Here is a 27,672-nt window from a genome sequence, read left to right on the forward strand (position 1 = left end):
CTCAATACATAGAGAAGAGAAAGGTGACAAATCTTTTGGCCAAGGCCATTCACTTCCATATTAAAATGATCATATTAGCAGATTGTAGTAGGTTGCAAACAACTAAGGCGTTTTTGAAAGGACTTCTGAAATAGATACACACATATACGCGACAGACAATGTTTACTATAATAGATAGCTTCTTTCCAGGACGCTAGAAGACAGAAAAAGTAGAATTTTTCAAGAGAAAATGAACCACTCTTAGACTAATATCCAGCAAAAAATAATACTAATATATATAATAGATTGCTTTATTGGGTCTAATTTCTAACTACAAAGATAGCTTATACAACTATCCAAGTTTTCACTTTAAAATGGCAGTCTACAGAACATGTTTCATGCAACTCTTATGATGCTAAGTACTGGGTAAATAACTGGGAATAAACAGGTAGGGAATAATATAGCTTGCTAGCAGGAGCAGTAACTGCCCAATATGTACACACAGCCATATTCTATTCTCAGCTCTTCACAGTTATGTGCAAATATTACAAATATGGCTTTTGGGTTCTCTATTTTTTTTTTCAAGAAAAGTAAGACATAATTATACAGAAGAATATGTGAAAAGGTGATTCTTTCTGCAAGAAACTTCTTCCATTTGATGACATTGCATTTAAGTAGTAATTTACAACCTCCACCTGAGGGTGTAATACAGGCATGTTCCATAAGGGGGCATTGATTCCTAAGGCACAATATTAAGGTTAACCTTTTGTTAATTAAGCCATGCTTTTTTTGGGGGGGGGGTGTTATATGAAATAATAGGTCACTGCTAGTAATAATGTGGAATAAGCTGTTCATTGTACAAAATGCAGTAATAATAAAGGCTAAGCTAACCTATTAGGTACTCCATTAACATGAACTAATTTGAAAACATCCTATACAGCGCTGCATATTAAAATGTTGTTTTTGGTAATATCTTTCTTTCATGAAGCGGAGAGTTATAAGGCTTCTGTGGAATAATAATCTTATAATTGAACAAATATTTTACACTCTTTTGTAATGGTATTTACACTTATTTTCATCTTTTGCCATTTGGTAAAGAACATGTTCTCGGTATGCATCTTTCCTGGCTTTCTAAAGTGCTTGTTTAACTGCATGAGGCAAGAAAAATGCATATCTGTTAGTGGGCTAATGGCCCCTAACAGATGTAGCTGAAAAGTTAGATTTGGACTCTGAAATGCATTTCTTAGGATGGATACTGATTATTGCTAAACTTGATGCCCTTGCTGGGCTGAAGGCTGACAATCACCAACTCGATTATTTGTTACACATAAATATATGTCCTATAGATGTATGTACATGCAAATGCAAGCTCTATCATGTAAGAGATAGATATCAATGTTTTGTCCGTCAATCTATTTTGTGCTATTTAACTGTCTTGTGCTATGTTTGAAGCTAGATTAAAATAAAAATCTTAGCATGCTACGATTAACAATCCTATGGTTTACTAGCACAGGAAAAAAGGCTATAATCAAAGAGCTGAGATGACAAACTGGAAGGATTCTGAAATGCACTGAATAAGGCAAGAAACCATCAATGACAGCAGAGGAAAAGCTGAAGCACATTCAGGAAACTTCATAGGCTTTCCCCCTACCACCTCTCACAGGCAGTATTCTTTTGATTTAGAAAAGGATTAAGCATAACAATGAAATCTTTGATAATTTTTACTCCTACAAATACTCATATGGTAGCAAATTCAAAGCCTACTAAGATGCTCTGATGCCATGATCTGGTAAAATAAGGCACTTCCAGTATCAAATTCCAGCCGTGCCAAAAAGATTAAGCCTGGGTCCAACCTATCATTCTGTTGTATCTCCATTTCTTCCCATAAAAGGTGTCACAACACAGCTTTTTCCTCCACATATATCCTCCCCCTTTTTTCTTGAGATGACTTCGTTTTTCTCCAGAATATCTTTCGCTGATGAAGTCAAAGAGCTACTTTTTTTTTTACACATGATAGAAATCTTCAGCTCCCAGCCTTCGGTAAAGTTGGAAGATCCAAGTGGTACCAGGTAATGTATTCAGTTCATTCAGTTAAAAGTCTTTTGATGAAGAAGCTGACCTGCCAGCTGCAGAGAAACCATGTGTGTGGTTTCTAAACTAGTTCCAATATTGCAAAGCAAGCTATGCATGGACGTTGGTGCTGGAGAGGTCGTTTCTTATTATTTCATTTACTACAAGAGAAAAAAAGAAGGAGAATTATTAGGATGAAGTGGTTAGCAACCAATATAGATTGAAACGCCAAAGGAACACAGCTCCCATAGTTTCAATGTATGTTCAATGTGTGCAATGTATGTCACGGTTAATGAAAACAACACATTTCTGACTTTTTAAAGCCTGTTTACCCTGTAGCCAGGACATGCAAAACATTCAGCTTGCTGGGAATTTAGCTCAGCAGATTAAAGTTAGAAGTGGAGACTTATCCTAGAACCAGAGTCTATCTAGTTTTCCCAATCCTCCCCCATAATCCCCACTCCCCACCCATCAATTCCCCTTACCCCTGTAGAATGTAAGTCTCTTTGTGGGGTTAAAGATGTTTTCAATTTTTGTCTTCCTATCCCCAGCACCTAGCACAGTGCCCAATCTGTAGCAAGTGCGTAGTGTTTATTAAATTGAATAGTCCATAACTCAGTTGTTAATTGGCCTTTTGACATTGCAATGGCATGTACAAAGTAGAGGTGCCAGGTGCTAAGCTTGATGCTTGGAAGATGAAATTCTACTTCTCCAGGACAGGAACACACATGTTGATTTTCCACTGTGTAATACAGAGGTTTCATAAAGCATGGTGGTGGCGTGTGTGTGTGTGTGTGTGTGTGTGTGTGTGTGTGTGTGTGTGTGTTTCAAGCTATCAACTTCTTTGCTTCTGTCAGCCCATTAATTGTATTTACAAACAAGTACTCTCTTGTCGTCTTTACATGTCATATCATATAGGCCAGGTGCATTGTGCCCCTTTCCTTGTTCCTGAAGACTGAGGTTAGAAGGAGCAAAAGAGCCATCTTGTCAGCATTTGAAGAGAAAGAAAACATTCATCTCTTTCTCGGCATCAGGCAACGTGATGGTCACACTGACACTAAGCGGCTTTCTTTACCCCCGCCTCTTCTTTCATTCTCTTATTTCCCTGTAGATTGTCAAGCTGCAGAGTTTCCCACACTCAAATGATGTCCATTTATCAGCTTGTGATTTTTGGCAGATGGACAGGAAATGACTGAACCTGGCAAAGGCCAGCTCCACTGAACTGCACAACATCCCCTCTCTTTCCACCCCACCTCCAGTTACCACCACAGTCAGGCGATTTGCTCTAAGATAGGGAAAATGCCATCAGTACCACTGTCATTGCTTCTCATTTTCCTAACATTATTTGGAGGTGGGGAACCCGTGTGTACGTCATGGAACTGCCCAAATTTCCCTTTGCCCATGGGTTGGAGTGCACGGCCATCCAGATAAACCTCATGTGTTTTCTGCAGAGGGAGGCCCTGGGCTGTCTAAAGTCAACTTCCTGGAGCAATTAGTCCCTGAATACTTCATCACCACCACCCCCAATACTCCCTCCCTATCCCTTTCAACTCCCTGCCACTTGTAAAAGACTAACAATAATAATATGTACACAGGAGAGTCAGGAATTGTATCAAATGAGCCTGTGGCAGTTAACTGGCACCATTTTGTAATTCTGAATTCCTCCTAGAGATAGACCTGAACTCCACTGATTACAAGGTGATAAGAATCAATGAAGCCAACCTTCTTAGTTACTTGCCTATCCTAAATGCTTACTCTGAGCAAACTGTTGTTTGTAAGAGTAGCAATCTACTTTATTAAGAACAGTAGATCACTGTTTCATAGACTAGGGACCTGAAAAACATCAAGTCAGTGCACAGATCAAGATTTGTGGGTCCCAATCTCTAGTCACCACAGCTGCTCTTTGTGTTCGTTCATTCGTTCATTCATTGATTTGTTCATTCTCTCTAACCACCAGATCTATCCTAGGGACATCCTAGAGACCTGATTGACTTCCAGAAATACTAAGGGTGACAAAGAAATGCAGATATAAATACATGAATGAAACCACAAATTCCCCAAGGATGATATGAGGATAACTTCTTCAGAGCATACATAATCCATTAGAAAAGATTCAGGCCAGCAACCTTCACATTGGGCCACTTCCATATTCTAATGAAAAGGCCAAAGAGCTCACGGGTTAGTGTTCAACTTCAATGTATGCATGTGAAAGCAAAAACCAAAGCAATCCCCCCGCTCCTTTTCTGTACAGCACATGTCTGTGTGTATTTACTTGAAAACTATCCCCTCTATAATCATTCTCTTAACTAACTAACCACCTCTGATTATGTTCACCAAATTCTTCTTTTAATTGTCTGCTACATGATTCAGGAATGTAATAAACACTAAAAACACAATTTGAGCTCATTTTTGAAATGTTACTTCATTTTTCTTCCTCTGTCTTGCTTATATTTACATACAAATGTGTCCTGTTTATATTTGATGAGTAATTTGTATTGCCAAAGACCACCATTTTTGAGGTTCAACTTTCAAATCCCTGGAATTCACATCTGAAGTATTTTGTCAGTGAGCAAAAGCTTTATCTGTTTGGGGCAAGGAGGTGCAATATGATATAACTAGGATTTCTGTGTACCAATAACAATGTATTTGCCACATTTGGCAAAGAACTATTCTTTATCAGCACAAAAGCTAGATCTTTGATGACAGGCAACAAAGTTAGTGGGAAAAGAAGAACTAGAAATACAGGTAGGCAAATTACCTTATCACAAATAAGCCTGCATCTATGAAAGTGGAAAGAATCCCTGGGAGATGCTATTAATCCATAAAGTGACTTTCAATGAAAATTCTTTAACAACAGAATAGATTTCACTTGCTTGGGATGGCTTCAGGATCCAAATCTTGTCTGAAAATGCAGCAACAAACTTTTGAGGTCTCTTCCAACTCTATCACTCTAGGAATCTCTGCCTTCTATCCCTTTCATGATTTAAGACAATTTAACTTCAAATTGAAACCTTATTCTAGTAAGATCAGAGGTTGAAAGGAAGAATGAGGCATGCTGAGGGTGAATGACATGGGGGATGGAAGGAAAGAAGTTGGCAGATCAAGTGCCAAAATTTTAGTTTTGTTACATAACTAAACAGTGATGTACATACTGTGGGGGGTGGGGGTGAGGGGTGGGAATAACATCTGCTTGAAAAGATGAAAGGGGAAGAACCATCAGAAGTGGGCTTCCCCTTGCTGCCCACTGATGCACCTGAACCTAGAAGGGAATACCCTTAAGTGGGTGTGAGTGGAGAAAAATCATTCAGCATGTCACTGTGCAGTCTAGGTCCTCCCTGAATCAGGGACTGTGACATGCCACAGTGTGGGATCCTCTGTGACTAGTGACTGAAGCCATTTTCTCACTATCCATCTCTGTCCAATGACATTCCCACTGAGAACCCTGGAAAGGCAAGGGCTTCTTAGAAGAAGGATGGTGTATGGTTTCCAAAGCCTTTTGATACTGATGGAATGAGGTCAAAAGCCATTTCTGCCCAGAACTACTTAATTCCTCACCATCACAATCTAGATTTAAAATGCCAGCCTGGACATGGCCAACCTGTTTGAGCAACAAGACCACAGGAGACCCACGAGACATGTTTGCCCTCGATTCTCCTTACCATTATTTCTAATTTACTTCAAGGGATCAAGGGGCACATCTGGAGCTGGCAGCAGCCATGACAAACTGAGGGCCAAACACATTTGATGAGCATGGCCTCAGCAAGCCTCTGATCTTCTCCAGAGCCTTAATAGGTATATGCTGACTGATTGATTGATGATGGAGTGATAAGCCTACTAACATCCTCAGAAGGAAAGTATGATCATGAACACCTTTCACAGATGGAATAAAAACAGAAACAGACAATTGAGGGATGAGATCACTGCTAAACTGAGAGGAAAGCCGATGCTTCCCATAATCTTGAATTCTTGCTCTGGAAGCTGGTATGGATTACCCTTCCGTTAGTAACAGAACTGTTTGGACTCAATGCATGTAACTGCCACTGGATGTTCTTATTTAGTTTTGTTGTGTCTTTGTGGGGAGGGGGGGGGAAATAGGGGGGTGGGTGGTGGGGGGAGGAGGTGGTTTTCTCTTTTTTGATATGGTTGCTTTTGTAGTTGACACCTACAGTTTCCCACAATGCCTACTATCTACTGATACTTTCCATCTTATTATTCAGCCTTTCCACTGACACAAAATAAAAATACATAGTACTGAGAATTGCAGGTAACATGTGACCCTCTGTACCTGTCAGAAGCCTAAAAGAGGAACCTTTCCTTTGCTTAACATCAGATGCCACGGCAACAGGATGTGGTAAGCTGTTATACCACAATTTAATTTAATAAGGAGGATCTTTTTCCCTTATATTTAATTTTTCTCTAAAATGCCCTTGCAATGGAAACTGTTTTTTTTCCTTTCTAAAAACTAAGCTCACTGTGTGTGGTGGTTTGAATTCCCACTTTAAAATGGGACGGTAAAGGCACACAGAGACCATACACACATGTATGATTTCTATGAGGATGTGTACTTTATGAGGTATTTTGGTCATTTCTTTTAATAGCTTGGGGGGAAAAAAAGCAGAATCCTACCTTTCCTTAATTTACCTCTCTTTGCTACATATTTGTACTTACCAGATGGATTTTTTTAAACATTCCTTTTTTTTCTTCACTTACACATAGAGACCTTTTAGTCACGTAGAAAAACGTGCTGTCCAAGTCTACCAATTAGTTGGTCATGAGCTAACCATCTCTCTCTCCTTCCACAGAATTTTCATTTTAAATTGACTGCTTTTCCTTCAAATTGATGGCCATTTTGAAAAGGTCCTGTTATAACTCTATGTTTTAACGAAATAGCTGTAATTCATCTTGTGGATTTTTACTATCTTTTTTCTATCACTATACAGAGAGGGCAAGAGAAATCCAAAGGCAAATTTAGGGTCCAATATTCATTAGAAATATTTCACTGACCCATGTGTCTCTCAGTGCTTAAGCCTCTTTCACAAAGGCTCTTCTTTTTCTCTCTAGACCTTTGGCTATGGAAAATGATTTAATGGTTCCCATTTTATTTATATAACTAAGATGTGTCTGCATTATTTATTTATTAACATTTACAAAGCCCTTTATTGGAAGTAATAATAGGTGACATTAATATCTTGCTTTAAGGTATCAAAGTACTTTGTGTACATTACATCACTTGAGCTTTATAACAATGCTGTGAGGTAGGTAGTGCAAGAATTATTATCTTCCTCATACATATGTGGAAACTGAGGTTCAGAGTGGTCAACTGCCCATGGTCATATAGCTCATAGTTGCCGGGGCAAGATTCAAACCCAGATTCTCCTGATTCCAAGTTTAACCCTCTATACTACACTTTCTCCCCTTCACCTTTTTCAAAATGATTTCATTTACCTCTCATGAAATCTTTACAGTAGCTCAGTGAAACCAACATTGCAGGTATTACTCTTCCTTGTATGTAGATAATGAAACTGAGTTCAGGGATGTTAAGTGGCTCCTGAGAGTTACACAGCTAGTAAGGGAAAATCAAGACAAGAACCCAAGTTATCTGCCGCCTGCTCGAATGTTCTGTCTACTACATCATACCATGATCAGTCTCATTAGCACTTGCTATCCTAAATATCTTCAAAGCAGGAGTTCTTAATCTGGGGTCCCTGAACTTGCTTTAAAAACATTGAGAACCATATTCCAGCATAATTTCTTTCCTTTGTAATTTTATTATATCTTTTGTTTTATGCGTTTAAAAACCGGAGTCTGAGAAGGGGGTCCACCAGACTGCCAAAGGGTCCAGGACACAAACAGAGGTTAAGAACCCTTAGGTTAAAGGCAGTCCACTAGTAAGCACAGCCCTTATAGTGGATTAGAGATGGTGTTTTGATTTTTCTTTTTACAGGACTAATAAAAAAAAGTTGTAAAGCTTAGCCAGAACTCCTCTCTTTGAGAGTAAATAATGATATATCAATAGGTGGTGTTATGAAGGAGATATGTGAATAACACTGATGACTCCTACACATGCGTGGCATTTAGTGCTTCCTCTCTTCCTCATCACATCTATCACCTCCTCACATTTAGCCTCCAAAAGTTTCTTTGTCTCTCTGGTCCTTGCTATTTTCACCTATGTTTCATTCAAGACAGCACTGAGAATTTGGAGTCTCTGGAGTGAAAATAAAAAGGGTTGTAGGATTATATTTATTGTTACATTCCTTTCCTATTGCACACACCACTTCTTTCTTTCCTTAAAAAAAATATGGTATCCTCCAGTCAGCCAATCCACCTGCATAAGCTTGGTGCATGTATAGAAGATTCCTTAAAATAAGAAAAAGAGAGACAGACAGATAGAGATAGAGACAGAGACAGAGAGAGAGAAGATAGAGCAAAAGAAAAAGGACAAACAACCAAAGAAACCACACAAACCTACGCACTGATCATTTATTTTCCATTTTATACACACACATACACACACACACACACAAAAGAAATGTCAGCATTTCTTTTGCTTTAAAAATAGTGAAATGAGTTGTGAGCTCGTCAAAGATATCACTACAGATAAAGATGCCAGAGAACTGCTGACAAGGTAGGTCAGCTGTTCCCGCACAAAGCCAGCTTTTCTTTTTTTCAGCTAAAGAATCATAGATCAAGAACTGGAAAGAGCCTCAGAGGCCATCAAGTCCAAAGCTCTCATCTTGTAGATGAGCAAACTGAGACCCGCAGAGGTGAAATTTGTTTGTGACATGGGTGGGAAACACCAGAGACACAAGTTTCGAACCCTAGTCCTTTGGCTGTATTAAAATTCAGTACTTTCCAATTTGGTCATTTCATTCAGAAATCTCAAGTGCAACAAGGCAATTATAATTGTTTTGCATTGAGAAGTTGGGGGGGGGGAGGGTGTGGCAGGGAGGAATAAAGGATATGCTCCTGACCCAGAAGCAGCATGCTACAGCTGAAAAAAATTTTGGCTCCAGAGTATGAGGGCTGAGATTCAAATCCTATTTAATGTATGCGTGGCCTTGGCCAAGTCACTTAACCCCCCTTTCAGGCTCTGTTTCCTCCGCTGTAAAATGAGAAAGTTAAACTAGAGACTCAACACTATTTCTATGGCTAGATCCCAGCTCTAGCACTATGATTCTGTGACATAAACCTCCCACACAATCTTTTCTCCCAAAGCATCCGATTTTCATTTAAAAGTGAGATTCCAAAGCAATATCTTTGGTGCTATTCATGGAGCAGATAACATGTGAAATGTCATCCTGTTAGGATTTCTGGACCCAGTTTATTGTGCTTTCTACTGTGTATAGCTTATCTTTCCAGTTTCTAGTAAATTTTTATCATCAACTGTTCTACTTCGGACTCTAAGTCAATAAGATGGTAGTGTATGCTTTCATGTTAAAAGAGAAATACTAAGGACTATTAGCTTCAATTGAGACAGGAAAGAATTACCATAAAAAAACACCAAACTTAGATTAAGTTATGTCTCACAAACATTAACAAGAAACAGGATGTTATGTTAACAACTATAAAAAATTTAAAAGGTGTAAGAAACAGTAACCACTAAGAATGGAAGAAATCATAATATTAAACATATACTTTTATAGGATATATTTTCTGAGTTACAGCAGTAGCCAGACTTAATACTTATGGAGAACACAGCAATCTGGTATAACACTAAGTCAGTGGTATCACAATTTTATCAGCTATCTACCTCTCCCTTTCAAGTACTCCCCAACCAAGTCACCTGAATCCTCCCCAAATGGAGGCTAAAAAGAAGCAAGCTCTGAAATGGTAGAATAAAGCTAGGTGACCCTAGGGATCCTAGAATCTCACTTTGGGAAACCTGATCTGGCTAGATCCAGAGTTCCAAAGGCAAAAGGCAGGAAGTTGGCATCGACTAATGAATTCAGAGAATGCCCACCTTTTCTAGATTGCACTAAAATCTACAAACAAGGAGAGGTGAACCCTGAGTGCTACGACATGCACAATTTCCCTGCCTGATATGTGGGTGCATGTGCTCAGGCAGGTCTGCAACTTTCAGTGGTGAATGTGTGTCAGGAAGATGCTCACAGGGACAGTGTCAGCACAAAGTGTTGACTGACAAGATGGGGGTGGGGGGTTGACATCTTTCCACCTATTTTTTTTAAACATAGCACAACTCTAAAGCATGGAGGAAACATTCAGGCTATCAAAAATAATTGAATGTTCTGACAACTTTGCTTTTTAAAAAAAATTGAGATGCATGTACCAGCATGACTGGTGGGAGAGAAAACACAAGTCAAAAGAAGTATGTGCTCAGTGGAAGGGATGATGTGGGTTTAGATATGGTTGCCTGTTAATTTCGGTCAAAAGACATTTTTAAAAAACAGCCTGGATTTCTGTGGATATTTCCTGACATCATTAAATGTGTGGCTTTAGAATGTAAGCTCTCCCATTAGACTATGAGTTCCCTGAAGGCAAGGACTGTTCCTGCCATTCTTTGTATCCCTAGAGCCTAAGCACGTAGTATATGCTTAATAAATGTTTGTTGACTGATTAATAAAATGGCACATTAGTTGAGTTCATTTGGGTCTGTGCTTATACTGTTACACATGCAGCTGTGTGCAAAAGTGGTACATTCAGTTCAGGTCTAATTGGCGGCAGCGTATGTGAGAGTAAGTGGGAGTCGCTTTTGTGTAAGAAAGGAACATGATTCAGCCTGTTTCACACTCAGAGCAAAACAACCTTTTCTAAGTACACACACACACACACACACACACACACACACACACACATACATACACTCCCCATTCCCAATCCGTAATCAACAACAACAAAAAAACACATAAACATAATGTGAGGATCAAAAGTATAATAAAAAGTAGGAAATGCATGAGCTAGAGCTTTCTCTGCCGGCTAACATTGGCCAGAGATGCAGACTCATAGGGAAAATGGAAACTTGGGGCTTCTAAGCAATGGAATAAGGCATTTGGTTCAAAAATATTAATCCAGTCATATTCTCTAGTCAAAGGTTTTCACAGGTCATTCAGAAGTCGAAGAGACCTAGAGATAGTTTAGTCCAACTCCTCAACTTCATACACAATTTTTAAAAATTGAATGTGCACTTAGAACAATTAAAAATTTTAAAAACTGGGGTTTTGTTACAACGGAAAATTTGAGGGGTGGGGAAGCATTAGAAAGTAATAACAAGTTAAAAGAAAAAGAACATCATGAAAATATTATTTTTAAAGCATAGTAAAACTAAAACTCCAAAGCATCATCTTCAACATGATTACCCATGTTCAGGAAGAATTATACAATGTGGCCTGTAGAAGTCATTTCCTTTCTGTTTTCCTCAGTTTCCTTTTCTGTATAATTATGAGCCTCTACTAGAGCCCTTCCGGCTCTAAATCCTAGGAGCCTATAATGGAAGAGTTGATGAATGCCTTTGAGATTTGTCTTTACATCTGCTCCTTTCACTTTACAGATGAGGAGTTAAAATGGCAGGCGTTCCTACATCTCCTTCTCCAACGCCAACCCCTCACCACCCCTGGCTTTCCAACATTTGGTTTTATATTCTAGTGTTCCAGGAGCTTTTAGAAAAATAAAGCAAATCCTCAATAAAAGCACTAAAAGGGAAACAGCACATTTTCTAATTATGCCCCCATAGGGCTCCAAACCTGAAGGTGTTTACTCTATGCCACTCTATTGTGGTACACAGGTTCCAAACACTGGGGAGCTTTGTATCACATCCTGAAGAATTTTATTCTGGCAATGTCTGTGGTGTATTTAAATACTGTACAAAAAGAAACACAGGCACATAAGAATTTTCAAAAATGTTCACCTCATTTTCTTTTCAATAAGAAAAAAATGCATATTGTATACAGAAAACCTGTCATGGAATGAGTTTTGAATCTTAAGGTGAGCAACAAGAAAAAAGAAAAAAAAAATTTAAAAGAATGAATCACAGGAGAAAGGGTAATTTTTTTTATTTCTATAACTAAAGTATAATTATAAACAGATTCACTTTATCCTTTCAAAAAAGCTGACCTCCAGGTTAGTCAGTGCTATAATTCAAAGGAAGGAAACAATTAGGTGACCAAGTGACATGGTATAGGGGAAAGAATGATAGATTTAGAGGCAAAGGCTCTGGGTTTGATTGCTGGCTCTGATTTCTACCTGTGTGACCTTGGTCTAGTCACTTTACTTCTCTAGCTCTCAATTTCCTCAGCAGTAAAATGAAGGGTTTGGCCTAGTTCTATGTCTATTTTTATATATGTGTGTGTGTATATTTATATATACATGTATGTGTCTATCTCTCTCTACATATATATGTACGTATACATATTCACACATATGTAAAAACAGAAGTTAAAGTCTGTATTTTATTTTATTTTTCAATTAGGATTATAGGTTAAGTTCCATTACAATGAATCTAAGGCAGTGTTCAAATTATTTTGGCTGAACTGGAATGTTACTGTATAGCATCCTTCTTGGAATAAAGGGCACAGTGAATGGTGGCTGAAAATCATTTTGTTAAAGGTATGTTTTCACCACAAATATATTTGCGTCATAAGATGTGATCTATATTTTGACAAATTTACCTTTTCCATTTCTTGAATATCCGGTTCCCCTTCCCCCAACATATTGTTGACTACACAGCTTTGAATGTTTCCATTTGAGGTTATATATTTAGATTAAGCAGGACCTTATTTAAGAGATTACTGTAAAAGTACAGTAAGCATATTAATATGTCTTTATGAGGAAATCAAAATTGTAAATGAGAAAGAAAGAAACAGAAGAAAAATGCTTTCCCTTTGTTCTAAATGCACATTCAATTTTTAATACAAAGGTAGGTATCTGCTAGGCACCTCCCCTCTCCTCTTCAAAAAAAGAGGTGAACTTTCCTCACCCTTATAGGAAGTTTACCTTAAACATTCTCCCCACAATTTACAGCTCCATTTTAAATATGACTAGATAAAATCAGTCACAATATTATATAGCAAAACCAGTTTCATTTCTTTCATTCACTCCATTCATTCATTCATGCATTCATTCAGCAAATGTTTATTGAACACCCTTTATACCTATTGAAGACACCATGCTAGGTCCTGGAGGTTTGAAGTGCTCTTGTCACACAGGAAGGACCATTTGGTCCTGAGAACATGAATGGCCCTGGTGTTCTGAAAACACAAGGTTCAGACGTGAAATGGGAACTCGGAACATATCAGGGGAAAATAAGTTTTATGAAGCAATGGAAAATGCACTTTCACAAGTTTCATTAAAAATCAGCTTGTATTACCTTGAGTGTCTTGGATCTATTAGAAACCTACTTATTTTTATCTTTTTAATCGCAATAAGCCACAGCCGTCGGGCCTGCTATTTTTGGAAAGAGAGCAGGACAGTGGAGCAACTGAGTGACAACAAGTATCAGATTTTTAATAAAACATGATCCTCCCATCTGCATTTTTGGCACTGATGAATAATATTGTTATACGTGAGTATCAGCCATTAAGACAGAATAATTTTCCTACCTTCAGCACCCATTTCCTTATTTAGCCTGACAACTCCAAATAATGCAAAAATCACATCGTTAAAAACATTTTGGAGGGTTAATTGGGAAAAGGATGAGAATGAAGGATCTCTCCCCAAATGGTATGACAATAGCATGCTGTGGAAGAGCCTGTCACAGGATGCCCGATACCCCTGGCAAATTGGGTCCTTGACCCCGTCAAATCACATGTGACAAGCAGGTTTATGTTTTCCGTATCTGGTCTGTTTTCACATTTGTAAATTAGAAGGATTTCATTCTCACCAATACAAATCCATTCCTCCTCGTCTAACTGATAAATCAAACCAACCAATCAATTAATTACCGGGTATTTTCTTGAGTGTCTATTGTTAGTCACCAAAAAAAATATATATTTTCTTTAAAATTTGAAGTTCCTTCTTGAATCACCCACAAAATTTTAAATGTTCACAGGAAAATCCCTTTCACTAAAATGATATGAAGGAGAGCACACAGAATGCTGATGGACATATGCTCTATGACATACCATACGTAAAGTGTTTTGCAAACTTTAAATTACTCTCTCTCTCTCTCTCTCTCTCTGTATATATATATATATATATATATATATATATATATATATATATATATATATATATATATCAGTTATGGTTGTTGTTGTTGCAGTTAGCTTCTAAATTGAGCCTCCAATGATTTCTGTCGTGCGAGGATGCTAAACTCCTCTTAGGGCTGCTGAATCCTAGCATCAAGGACACCGGAAAAAGAAAGGAATGAAGAAATCTGCCTCTGGGGATCACCTAAGACAGTCAAAGACGGTTGGAGTCCCACTGAGTCAGTGACTCAAAACATCTATCTCTGGGGGTAGGGTGAGGAGAGATGTCTGTCTAGGTAATTTTAGCAGAATGGCACTAGCCCAGCATTTGTCATCAAGGGGTCAGGAAGTCAATCATTAAGTATTATTTTGACCATCTACTATATGTCCAGGATTGTGCTAGGCTCTGCTATACCACGTTGTGTAACTGGAGAGCAAAGGAATCGATTCACACACACACACACACACACACACACACACACACACACACACACACACTTCTGGAACTCAGGGATTTTAGGGATCATCTAGTCTAAACCCCTCATATTACAAATGTCTTAACACAGCTAATTAGTGTCAAAGCTGTGCTCAGAGTTTTGGCTTCCACCTTTACCCCCTAGTCCAGGGTTCCTTCCACTACCCAAACACGATCCATCATTGTCCTTAACAAAATGAGTAAAAGAATTAATTGACTTAGCCACAATCTAAAGCAAGGCAACATTAAAATTTTGTTGGACTAGGCATAATATGGTGCAAGAAAAAAAGCAGAGGATTTGAAATCAAAACACTAAACTCGAATCCCGCCCCTGTCACTTAGCACCTGTGAGACCTTGGCAAGTCCCTTAAGAGTTCTGGGTCTCAGTTTCTCCTATCTGTAAAATGAGTGGGCTTGGAAAGGATGATATCTAAGATCTTCCAGTCCTCAGATCCAAAAAGACATGACATAGCTAGGTCTTATTTCTTTAAGCATCATACATCTAAGTAAGGGGCAAAGTCTAACCCTCAGGAGAAATCATTCCTCCCGACCTGTCTGTGAACCAAAGTAAGTCACAACAGCGTCCAAAGCTATTTGTTTTAAATGCTGACATACACATAGGTGAGCGCACACATGAAAGCGTACCCAGCTATTGTTTCTTGACTTTTAAAATGGTGCTCTACAGACCCTTGAGAGAAGCAACCTTTAGCCTTTCAGAAGGAATTGCCATACATTCATTTCTATATCATGGATGACATGATTTTAGGTTGGCTATATATCAGCTGCTAGTGACTCCCCTCCCTAAACTGCCTTGGATTCATTTTGTATATCTATTCTGTGTATACACACACACATACATATGTGTATTAAAATGTAAGCTCCTTGGGTGTATGGACTTCTAATTTTGGCTTTATGTCTCCAGTCGGTAAACAAGCATTTATTAAACTCTTACTTCGTGCTAGAAATTGTGTTAAGTACTGGGGAGCTAAAGATAGGAAGAAAAAGTTCATGTTCAAGTACTTAAAATGCCCAGCATGTAGTAGTTGCTTAATAAATGCTTAATACATATATACATGTATAGCAAACACATGCACAATATAATTATATATGTTAATCTTACCCCAATAGATGTAATATTCATACAAATATACTTATAGTATGCATGCATGTTATTTCTATGTATAACACAAAAATTAAAATATATGTGTATGCATGTATGTGTGTATATATGTATGTATGTATATTTCTTATGTATCCTCTATAACTGGGCTTCTTAAACTTTTTGTGACACGGATCTCTGACAATCTGGCAGAGCCCTATATAGTGTTTTCTACATTCATAACCAAAGGAAATACTAAATTTAAATGAGAAGATAGTGAAAATAAAGATGTTCTTTTCCTATATAAGTTCATGGACCTCCTGAAATCTATTGCAGGACCTCTTGGTGGTCCTTCCACCCCAATTTAAGAGCCCCTGGACTAGTACTTCTTACTATCATTAACAGTAATTTCCATTTTTCTAGAGATACATGAAGACGTGCCTTCTTATTCACTATTAAAGATCTCTAACTTACATTTGAAGACTCAAATACCTCTGAAAACTATAAGTTTAGAAGTTCAGAGACAGCCAAAGGTTCTAAAGGCTATGGGTGGAGAAGGGCTTATACCTTTCGGAGAATCAGATCCTAAGCGGGTGTGGTGCTCCCTGGGAGAGTAGGAAAAGGAAAACCAGAGGTCAGGGGTTGGGAGGAACTTAATAAGGAAAATTCATTAGAAAGCTTTGTTATTACCTTCGCATCTGAAATCACACAGCTCACAAACAAACTTTAATCCCTAGACACAGGGAAGAGTAGCAGTCTTCCCAACACTTTAATCCTCTGTTTTAGCTTGAAACCTGGCTCCTTGGGGGAAGGCCATGATTTGCATGGGCCGTCAGTGACATTTCTGTAAGAAAACACCCGGAAGCAATCACCAGCAGACACCTGCCTGCAGGCATGGGTTTGTCTACTTTGCCTGCAAGAAGCAACACTCCTGGGAAGTGTGTTGGCTCCATTGATTGTTCCAATACAAAATGTTGTGATGTAAAGAGGAATAAATTAAAACGATAACTTGGAGAACATTTGATTTTTATGGGTATTTAGCATGTGCAAAGTGACATTTTAATCAAGTGCTGTCCAAGCTTTTTAAAATATACAAATGCTGGATCTGGAATCCACAGAGGCCTGACTTTGAATCCCACCACAGACACTTCTATAGCTGTGGGATCCCTGGTGAGTTATTTAATCTCTCTGAGCTTCAGTGTCCTCACCTTTAAAACAGGAATCCTTATAGATTTAAAACCCCCTTCCCAGGCTTATTTATTTTAAAGTGCTTCGTATACACCATCTCTTTGTCATTCTTGTTGGTTCAGTCTTTTCTCAGTCATTTCCCCTCTTCGTGACCCTGTTTAGGGGTTTCTTGGCAAAGACATTGTAATGGTTTGCCATTTCCTTCTCTGGATATTATTATACAAGAATAAGTTGTGTGGATGAATTAAATCCCTCATCCCCACTTCCATTTTGCAGAGAAGAACTAAAGCCAGCAAATGACAGCATCTAAGTGTAAAAGTTGAGATTGGAGCTAGCATTCCCAGAATTCTTAAACATATACATGTATATATATATATGTGTGTATATATATATATATGTACACACACACATATATATACATACACATATATGTATGTATAAGTATATGCATGTATATATGCATATACACATATACATCTTTGAATGTATAATATATACACACATACACACATATATATGTATATACATAATAGGGATCTTTTTTGTTTTTTGTTCAATTGTTTCTTCATTCATTAATTCGGCTGACATGCATCCATTAAAATGATATTTTAAGTCTAACCAAATACTATCATTAATTTCATTAATATCAAGGGAACCCTCGTCTCTGTAATCCTTCTTGAGTCCGAGAGAGGGACAAATGACTAATTATAGGCAGAGAAGTAGGTACAATAATTTTATTCTTATGAGAACAGATGACATTTCTTTGGCATTTGCAGAAAGTCTAAGTTCCTTCACTCTGGGTGCTCTAGAGCCACAACCATTCCAAGGAAAACAAATGAAGATACAACTGAATGAGCTAAGGACCAGAAACTTTTCCCTTTTCCCCTCCTTCTCCTATAATGATCTAATCAAATGTCAATAGCTCAAAAGAAGTAATGGAAGTGGCATTTGAGTCATTCATTCATTCATTCACTGAACTCAGAGATAGAACAGAACTTTAGAGGTCATCTATTGAAACATCCTTACAGTGTAGATAGGGGTGGCTAGGTGGTACAGTGGATAGTGGGCCTGGAGTCAGGAAGACCTGAGTTCAGATCCAGCCTTAGCCACATAAAAGCTGTGTGACCCTGGGTAAGTCACTTAACCCTGTTTGCCTCAGTTTCCTCATCTGTAAAATGATCTGAAGAAGAAAATGGCAAGCCATCCTAGCATATTTGTCAAGAAAACCCCAAATGGGGTCAGGAAGTGTTGGGTGTGACTGAAAAATGACTGAACAGCAAGAAAAAGAACAAGCACACACAGATGAAACTCATGGTCAGAAAGGGTGAATGACACTCCCAAAGATACTAAAACTCTAATATTATACAATTGTAAGAAACTTAATGGACCCTTTGTATCTAATACAATATTCATGACACCTAATATACTTTAGTATCTATAACTTTATGCATGCACAAATATATTCATACACATATATATACTTATATATTTCATTTAATTGCACATAATTGAAATTTTAGTTAGTTTTAAATCAAATCAGCAGGACATGCCTGTATGCAGTCATATTGTCTTTATGTAATAAAGGTGATTACTAAGGATGCTCCAAAATGAACAATTAGTTTCAAAACTGGGATAAGAACTCAGACTTCCTTATTCACGGCAATATAATTCCAAGCCAAATTCTTCATTCTATGTAGAAAAATCTAAGTGATAACTATAAGTGGAAGGAGGCATGTATACATGCATATGTGTGCAATATGATAAGTATAGGGTTTTTCCATTTAAAAGAAAAGGAATCAACCAAAATTGGAATGATAACTCTCCTCCCTCTCCCTCTCTCCCTCTCTCCCTCTCTCTCTTTACCCCCTCCCTCTTTTTCTCTCTCTCTCAAAATCTCCCTCTCTGTCATTTTTTCTTTCATTCTTAATGACATCTCAAGGAATACTTCAAATAGTTTTCTTTCCCCCAATCTATCCCAATTTACTTCATTTTTTGAGTCCAACAGACCATGTCTAGCTTATAGCTATTCTGATGACTAGATAAAACAATCCAACAGGCAGAGTTGTGGGTTAAAGCATTGAATATTCAGAAAATAAATACTTTTAACACAAGGTATGATTCAATATACTATACAATTTTATTTATAGCTAGGTACTTCAAAAAGTCTGTGAATTCATCACAAGGTTTACTCTCCCCTAATACAGATTGGAAGGAACTACTCCTCACCGTCAGAGACAGAATTCCTGTGGCCACCCCCAAATAATTAGTCATTTAGCAACCAAAAGTCTGGTGATGAACATCTCTGGACTACGCTGGTCCTTGGACAACAGATACCCATTTACTGAATCTCTAACTGAAACCTTTCCAACTTGATAAGACCATCAGATGTTTTACTCTATTGATATAGCTTTTTAAAACCCAGGATCACTCCATGCCACCATGAAGCATCAAAGTAGGAGCATAGCTATACATAGAGCATGGGCACTGTGTGCTGGCAGAGCTTGGGGCATACATTACCATACAGCCTTCCTCATCCCTTCAAGGGAACGGCTAATAATACTGATCTCCAGGGTGTGAGCACAAACCCAGGTCTATTCTCTTATGTATAGGCTGTTAGTAGAGGTCTAAGTGGGGAAAGTTGACCTTTTATTGGGAGATTCTTGGTACTACCGAGAGACTGAAAGCATTGACTATAATAGAACATCTATCTTGTATCTTCTTTTTCTCATTTCAAGTAACAGAGCCCATACAACTTATCGGAAAAAAATTCTGAAACTGAGATCTGGACGGGCTTAGCTCCCTTTAAATCCTCAGCAAAAGATAACTACATTGGTTAAACTAATATGCAGTCACCAACTCCCAGTTTTCACAGAGAAACAAAAACAAAAAACCTGGAAAACCTAGAACAACTTTATTCAGAATATGCAAACACCTTGAGTCTGGAATGCTGTGAAAAGGCATGAGGAAAAATTTGTGCACCAGTCAAACTGATGGGCTACCCTTAGAAAATAACATGTTGAGGGGAAAAGGGAGGGAGGAGAAGAGTTAGAAAAATATAGGCAAATAAGATAGGTTCCATAATCGTTATGACTTATTGATTTCAGAATGGAAAAAGCCTCAAGATTCAATTTCTATATTGATTATACAATTATTCATCTTTATAGAAGCTTTTCTAACATTGCACATAATGAGCAATTCATCACAGTATATTAGGTGCCATGGACGTTGCATTCGATATAAAGGGGTCATTAAGTTTCTTGTAATTGCACATTACTAGAGCTTTAGTTAGTTCTAAATCAAATCAGCAGGACTTGCACGTATGGGCTCTAATTGACTTTATGTAATAAGAGTGTGCCCTCGGTGATTACCAGGGATACTCCAAAATGAGCAGTTTTGTTGAAGCAAATTGCCAGGGATTTCGGAGACTGTTTCTCAGTCCACACCATGGAGCAGGTCATTTCAAACAATAACCAAGGTGGGAGGTAAGAAGAAATCACCTTCGTTTTCTTAATTAAAATGAAAAGGGTTCATGGGTGAGTATACACCAAGTGAGCTCTATTCAAAATCCCAATTAAAGATTAACCCTGAAATGAGGAAGAAAGAAAACACACGAAATTTATATGTCATACTAAAGTGAAAAGGATCTTATGGAGCCCTCATGGTAGAGAGGCTGAAGTGATGAACTTGGAGGAAGAATTGGACTCATGCTCTTCCTTGCTAGCATTGTGACCCTGAGCTTGTCCCTTAACCTTTCTTAGCCTTGGTTTCCTCATCTCTAAAATGGGCATAAAAATGACATCTATAGCAAGGGTCACTGTGATGATCAAATGAACTAATATATTTAAAGTTCTTTGCAAACACTTGCTGTGTGACCCTGGGCAAGTCACTTAACCCTGTTTGCCTCAGTTTCCTCATCTATAAAATGAGTTGGAGAAGGAAATAGCAAACCACTCTAGCATCTTTGCCAAGAAAACTTCCAAATGGGGTCACAAAGAGTTGGATAGGACTGAACAACAATAAAAGCAAATGTCAAGGAGTTATATAAATATGAGAGCTACTATTATTATTATCTGTTTATAAATTGTTACTGAAGGAAGATTTTGCATTATTTTCCTTTCCTACAATCTACTTAAGTGAAAACTAAATCTGAGACATTGTCGTTCTCCCTGGGGAGTCAATGTCAAGGAACAAGATCAGAAACAAAGCTCATATTTCCCTGGCATCTCCAGACTGAAAGGATATTTTTCTCTTCTTTTACAGAATTTACAGATACTCATCATTCATTTGATAATTACTTATATCTTCTCATGAAAGACAGGGTAATACTGCGGCTAGAGTATTGGGCTTGAAATCAGGAAGACCCGGGTTTTCCCCTCTGTTACTGCGTGACCTTGGACAAGTCTTTGACCTCTAATTGCCTCTTGGAATTCCTGAGTATTTATTTAAGTCATCGGTAACTTCCTATACTTGGAGTTGCCCGAAAAAATGAAATAACAGATCCTCCTTATATTTAGGAACCTTGAAATATAGGATTAATATCATAGACTTAGCCGAAAAAGACCTCAGGGAACGTCTAGTCAAAACCCCGCATTGTGCAGATGAGGAAAATGGAGCAGAGAAAGGTGAGGTGATTTGTCCAACATCACATAGTAAGTGGCAGAGCAGGATTTGACTCCAAATCCTGTAATTTTCCACTTTTCCCTCTCTTTTATTCTTGTCTTGAAGGGTTTCAATTTTTTAGTGTGTATGTGTGTTTATGTGTGTGTGTATTCACACACATATATACACATACACATATCTCCAATTCTAACTGTGCTTCACTTTTAAACTCCCTCCATTTTCTTTCCTGCTGCCCAGTTAATTAAATTAAATTAATTAAATCAGCACTGGAAAGAGTATATCAGTCTATTTCCCTATGGCCCTCCTTGTCATTTCCATGACTTGCCAAACTAAAACGCACCTTCCTTCTATATGGAGTCTTTCCTACATCGGAATGTGAGCTTGAGAATAGAAGCTGTCTTACTTTTGTATGTGCATCCCAATCACTTAGCACATAAACGTTTAATAAATGCTTTTTCATTCACTCATTCATTCGTTCATTCATTCCCCTTTACAAGACTTAACTCCTCAAGATCAGGAACCAGGACTCATACTTTATACCCCCAAAGCATTTACCAAAGAAGGTGTTAAAACATGTTTCTTGATATGAGAGCTGCATTTATTCTTTCCAGAAGTCTCACTCTCATATACTACCTGAGATCAGTCTAACCTTTTAAACTTCCTGAAAGTTTTACTGTGCTCAGACTTTAGTGCATTTCCTCCTCTCAGACTGGGATTGGGTTGTCATTTCAAAGCCTCAAGCATCTTTATCTGTTAAGGGAAATCTGGCCTAGGTAGCAGACCTCATATGTAGTGGAGAGATTATTTAGAGATATTGATTCATAGTAAATGCCAACCATGGTTGAGAAAAACAACAACAAAGTATTATTGTTATTATTATGGGTGGCTAATTTTAAAAAGAGGAAATCAGCTTGATTTACATGGGGCCGAAGACCAGTCCAGCACATGGTTCTGCTCAGTGAACAGAGGTTTATCCCCCAAATGGAGATGAGCAGTGGTGTGCCTAATGCATGATCTCCATCACTACCCAACTGGGTTGGGAATGCCAGCATGCCAGGGGGTTCCAAATGCACTTGATGAGCCAGAACACTCACATTTTGCCCTTCACTGTTAAACTTGTCCCCTCTATCTTCTTCATGATTTTTCCTACTGTTACTAAAATACCTTTAAACAGAATATTTAAAAGTTAATATGTGAAAATTTACAAAGTGTTTCCATGGGGAAAATATTCCAATCTGACATAAAATTTAAAAGTTGCTGAGAATTTAACAAGTGCTCTAGTCAACTGAAAGACAATTCTAGTAGAAAAACTCATCTTAGTGCTTTTTAAAAAATTGGCAAGTAACAGCAAAATCCCCCAGTGCACTCTGAGTGAACATCAGTATAATCACTCTGGGCTGCCATTAGAATACAAATACTTGAACAAACAGATTTGAATCAGAAAGTGAAAGTTCAGCATTTCCTGAACACATTTAGAAAACACTGAAGTGCCTACTATGTACGACGTTGTGTATTGGGCATATGAGCTAAAACGTAGTCCCTTGATTTAAAGAGCTTATGATTGGAGAAGAGGTGGAGTAAGACAAGTACACAGATAATTACAAGACAAGTGAAGTTGTACAGGGGCATAGGAGAAGTCAAATGGATGACAGAATTAGGGAGGGAGAGGTTACTTGTAGCTGGGATTTGGGGTAGGGGAGAGACAAACAGGGGGTCAAGCAAAGCTTTATGGAATATATGATGTCAGAGTAGGGGCCTTGAAAAAAGGGAAAGATTTCAATAGGTGGTGATGTCAGGTAAGATACAGGGGTGGGGAACCTGCAGGCTTGAGGACACATGTGGCCCTCTAGGTCCTCAAGTAAAGTCCTTTGACTGAATCCAAATTTCACAGAACAAATCTCTTTAATAAAAGGATTTGTTCTGTGAAGTTTGGATTCCATCAAGGGGCTACACTTGAGGACCTATTGGGCTACATGTGGCCTTGAGGCCGCAGGTTCCCCACCCCTGGTAGGCTCAGGGAATCAGATGAACAAAGGATCTCCAAGGTAGAAGAGGGGAGGATAAGACTGCGGAATATTCTGCTTAGCAATTCAGAGTGACCATAGAGTTCACAAAAGGGAGTAGAGTAACATACAAAGAGACCGAAAAGAGAGGTTGAAGAAGGCCTGGGGAGGGTCTTGAATTACAGGCGAAGGAGTTTGTCTTTTATTTGGCAAGCAATGTAGAACCACTGAAAGTCTCTGAACAAGAGCGACAAGATCAGACCTGTACATCAGAAAGATTACTTTGGCGGAGGTGTGAAGAATGGTTTTGGAGAGTGTCAAAAGTAGAGGCAGAAAGACGAATTCTGGGGGCTATCGACAGTCTAGATTGGAACCAGGATGGGGTAGCAAGAGCACAAAGACCAGATACTATGTGAGTAATACTATGGATGCAGAATCCACAACACTTGCCATTTAATTGGAAGGCGATGGAGAAGAAAGTCAAAGACGACTCCAAGGCTCATAGAGTAACTGATTTAGAACAGAGAAGGAGACCTTTGAGGTCATTTACTAAAACCCCTCATTTTACAGATGGGGAAACTAGGGCCAAAACAGTTTAAAAGAAATGACCTGTCTAGGGTCAAAGAGGCAGTAAATAATAGATTCAGGATTTGCAGCAAGGTCATCTGATATCAAACCCAGCCCAGCACTTTTGCTGCTACCTTTTTTTGAGTGTCAGTAACTAGGAGTTTGGTGGCATCATCAACAGGAATAGAGGAGGTATGGGCAAGGGCAGATTTTGGAAGGAAGGATAATGAGTTTAATTTTAAACGTATAATATTTAAATGTTTTAAATGTATAATGTTTAAACTGACAGCAAAGCATCTGTGTGGAGATGTTGAGCAAAGGACAACTATACTCTTTTTCTCGACCTTCCTACCATTTAATAAACATAGCAAAATGGCAGATAAATTGAAAGTTGTTAGTTGTATGACAAACCCAATTCTAAGTTCATGTTTTGACCTCTCAGTATCCACATTAACAGCTTTTGCATGGGGCAAATACTAGGTATAAAGTCCATACCAGAAAAATCCCATTTCTTTAGACAGCAAAAGAACAGTTTTGAGAGCAACTCCATCTGTAACTTTTGGTTAAAGTAATCCATATGGTCTGTCTATAGAGAAACAGGTTGTACTTTGGGCCTTCTGTGGATTGTATTGCTGCTAGATAGATAGACTTTGCTGATCTTTCAGCTGTGTGTACAGACATGGTTTGACAGAAGCTGTTTTGGCAATGGCCAAGATACCATGATGGTTTTCAGTGCATTTACGGTAGACATCAGCATATTTATTCTCCAAAGGTCATGAACCCAGCTGCCAACTTGGCCTTGAAAACTGAAGAGAAAAGGAAATAGAAGAGAACAGGAAACTGAGTAGAAAAGGAAACGGAACACTTTACAGTATAATTTTAAAGGCTCCTGCCAAAATGGCCTTGATCAAAGCCCATCATAACTAAGTTCCAAACTCATCTCCCCATAATGGGCAGCCCAGCTAGTTGGTGAAACCAACCACACCTTTGGTGAAACGTTATTTAACTTTATAAATTATTATCTAGTTTCCATCTACACATATTTCTGAAAGACTTTGATTCTACATTATCATGGGAGGAAACATTAAAAAGGATGGAAATCTGGCATTTAATCCAATGGAAACCACCATTTCCATTTCAATGAGTGAAAAGGATTTATATATTTTTTTAAAAAGTACCTAACATTGCTATTAATATGGAGATAAAAGACAGGTAGAGATGAGAGATGTAGACAAAATACTACACTCATTTACCTGTATTTGGACAAAACTCTGAAGGCTGAGTCAGACTTATGCTTGCAATTTTCTAATACCATGTAAACACTTAGTTAAGAGCCAGGTTTTGTTTGACAGATGAATGTTTTTCAGCTCTTTTCTTAAATTAAAATACAAACACACACACACACACACAACTCATACACATATATCTCAAAAAATAGCTTTAGTTTTGCTTTTTTTCCCTTTTTTAAAAGTACGGATGACAGACTCTTGGTCAAGACAAAGTGCAAATATTTACAGGTGATGGGGAGACACCATTTCCTCCCTCCAGACTTCGACTTGGTGTCTGCCACATCATTTTATCCATTCAACAATCTCTCTTTCTCTTTTTTTTTTCTTCAGCCATCTGCCAAGAGGAAATAACTTTGCTGTATTGGGAGTCTGGGAATCCTAGAAAACAATCTTAAATCCATAAAATAATTGAAGTGCACGTTTACTGAGCTGTTCAGTTCGATTCTGATTTTTATTACAATGTCAACAAGAGTTTAATTTGTTTTAAAGTTTAGGTTCTTAAATCTGAGTGATATACGGTAGTTTACGGCTTGCTGGCAACAGCTACTGTGGAAAAAAAATGGAAAGTGCATATAAAGGCGATTCTAAGTTTGACATTGTGAAAGCAGGGAGCGGTGCCAAGAGCAGCAAACAGCATGGCTTTCCCCAGCCTGGCTGACTTTAGGGACTGCTCGCTATTGACATCAGTCACTATGGGATACATTTCCCTGCTCTAACAAATCTCATCTGGAGACTGTAATTAAAAAGAAATGTCTTAAAATACAATTTCTCTCCGTAAAACATTTACAGATGTTAACTAGATTGTTAATAGTGTAAAATGTCCGTGGGCGGACTTCTTCCTTCTTATCTAGTGTGTCAAAAATGAAGGCTTCTCTCTAAAAACCAACTTTAGTGAGGTAGGGAGGAGGAAGAGGAGGAGTATTGGTTTTTTCCAGTGGATTTTACTGACTGACTTGCAAGAATTTTTTTTTTTTTTTGCTTATTGGTAAAATGAGAAAGGGCCCAGAAGACAGAATAATGTGTGCTATCATTTCAGACACCTTCTGGAGACAGTTTCATTGTAGTCTGAATGTATTCAATGCTACTGCAAAAGTCTATGCACAGAAGAGTTTGAGAAATAGATACTATTCTGAAATTCAAAAAAAATGACACATACAAATTTCAGCTTTGGTAACCCTGTCATATATTTTCTGACAATAGCTTTGGCTGGGCTATACTCCTAAGCTCTGGTAAAAAAAAAAAATTGGGCCTGCAAACCAATCCATTTTATATGTATGCTGGACAGGAGAGGGGCTATTGCAAAAAATGGGTGAACTTTGAGAACCAGTTGTCCCTGGAGACGCAAAAGGGGTTTTTCTCAGCTTGGTTAAAGACCATGCAAGAAGTCTGTGCTTGAACTTGACTGCACACGTGTCAATTCCACCCCTGCAGGACAAGTGAAGTGGAACTTTTCTCGGAGCCAAGTACTTCATGATTTATACAGCCGTATCAAATAACTCCCGAGGACCCTGCACAAGGTGATGGCTAAAACCTCAGCACTGACATATGCAGCTGCCCAGACACAGTTGTCTGCTTGCCTCTTGCCTTCCTCCCTGCAACTGGCTTTGATTGGAGCCAGAGCCTTGGGTAAATCACAGGCATCTCTCGATTTTTCTGAGGGCTGAGCTCTCGCTGTTTTCCGGTACCTACTTCCTGCCATATCTAAAACAACAGCAGCTGCAAGGGCCTGATAGAGGGGAGCTCCAGGGCAAAAACTTGCAAAAAATGGGCTGGGAAAAGAGGACAGTTATTAGAAGCTGATAACACAGACACACGTATACTCTGCGGCCTCAGATTCACTGTCACTGGTGATAGCATAGGGTACTATCGGCCCCACTTTCAGAACAAAACAAAATATTGCAATATGGTTATGGGAAAGATAATTCTCAGTGTCTGTGTTGGGATAAAAGAAGGCGCTTGACTGTATTTGTCCTATTGTATGAATATCAAACTTTGATTAGCTAGAGTCTCCCAGGACCTGATAAGAAGGAATGTTCTGGGTTATTATCTGGAATTCGTTTTCTTTGTCCTTCATTGTGTGGGAGAAGTCTAACCGTGTGATTTGGCCAGAAGTAAGAACCCCTGTTTGGGATCTAAGAAGTTAAAAGCATAAGACAACTGGGGTGGAGGGGGGGGGGAGCGGAAAGAACTCCCTTAAATCAAAGACAAAATCTTATATTGATACAATGAAGAAATCATATTG

At 38.4% G+C, this 27,672-nt stretch overlaps 1 protein-coding gene across 3 annotated transcripts in view; it reads right to left on the reverse strand.

Annotated features, from left to right (window-relative positions):
• Nucleotides 1–251: 251 nt before the first annotated feature.
• NFATC1 (nuclear factor of activated T cells 1) overlaps nt 252–27,672 on the reverse strand; it is a 209,118-nt gene continuing 181,697 nt past the window's right edge. For all 3 annotated transcript variants that reach the window (XM_036762437.1, XM_036762425.1, XM_036762433.1), the window contains exon 10: nt 252–2,210. In XM_036762437.1, coding sequence (XP_036618332.1) covers nt 2,208–2,210 — 3 coding nt within the window. In that variant the 3' untranslated portion in view covers nt 252–2,207. The remainder of the gene's footprint in view (nt 2,211–27,672) is intronic.

The sequence above is a fragment of the Trichosurus vulpecula genome, chromosome 1, assembly GCF_011100635.1.
Source record: "Trichosurus vulpecula isolate mTriVul1 chromosome 1, mTriVul1.pri, whole genome shotgun sequence".
Taxonomy (NCBI): domain Eukaryota; kingdom Metazoa; phylum Chordata; class Mammalia; order Diprotodontia; family Phalangeridae; genus Trichosurus; species Trichosurus vulpecula.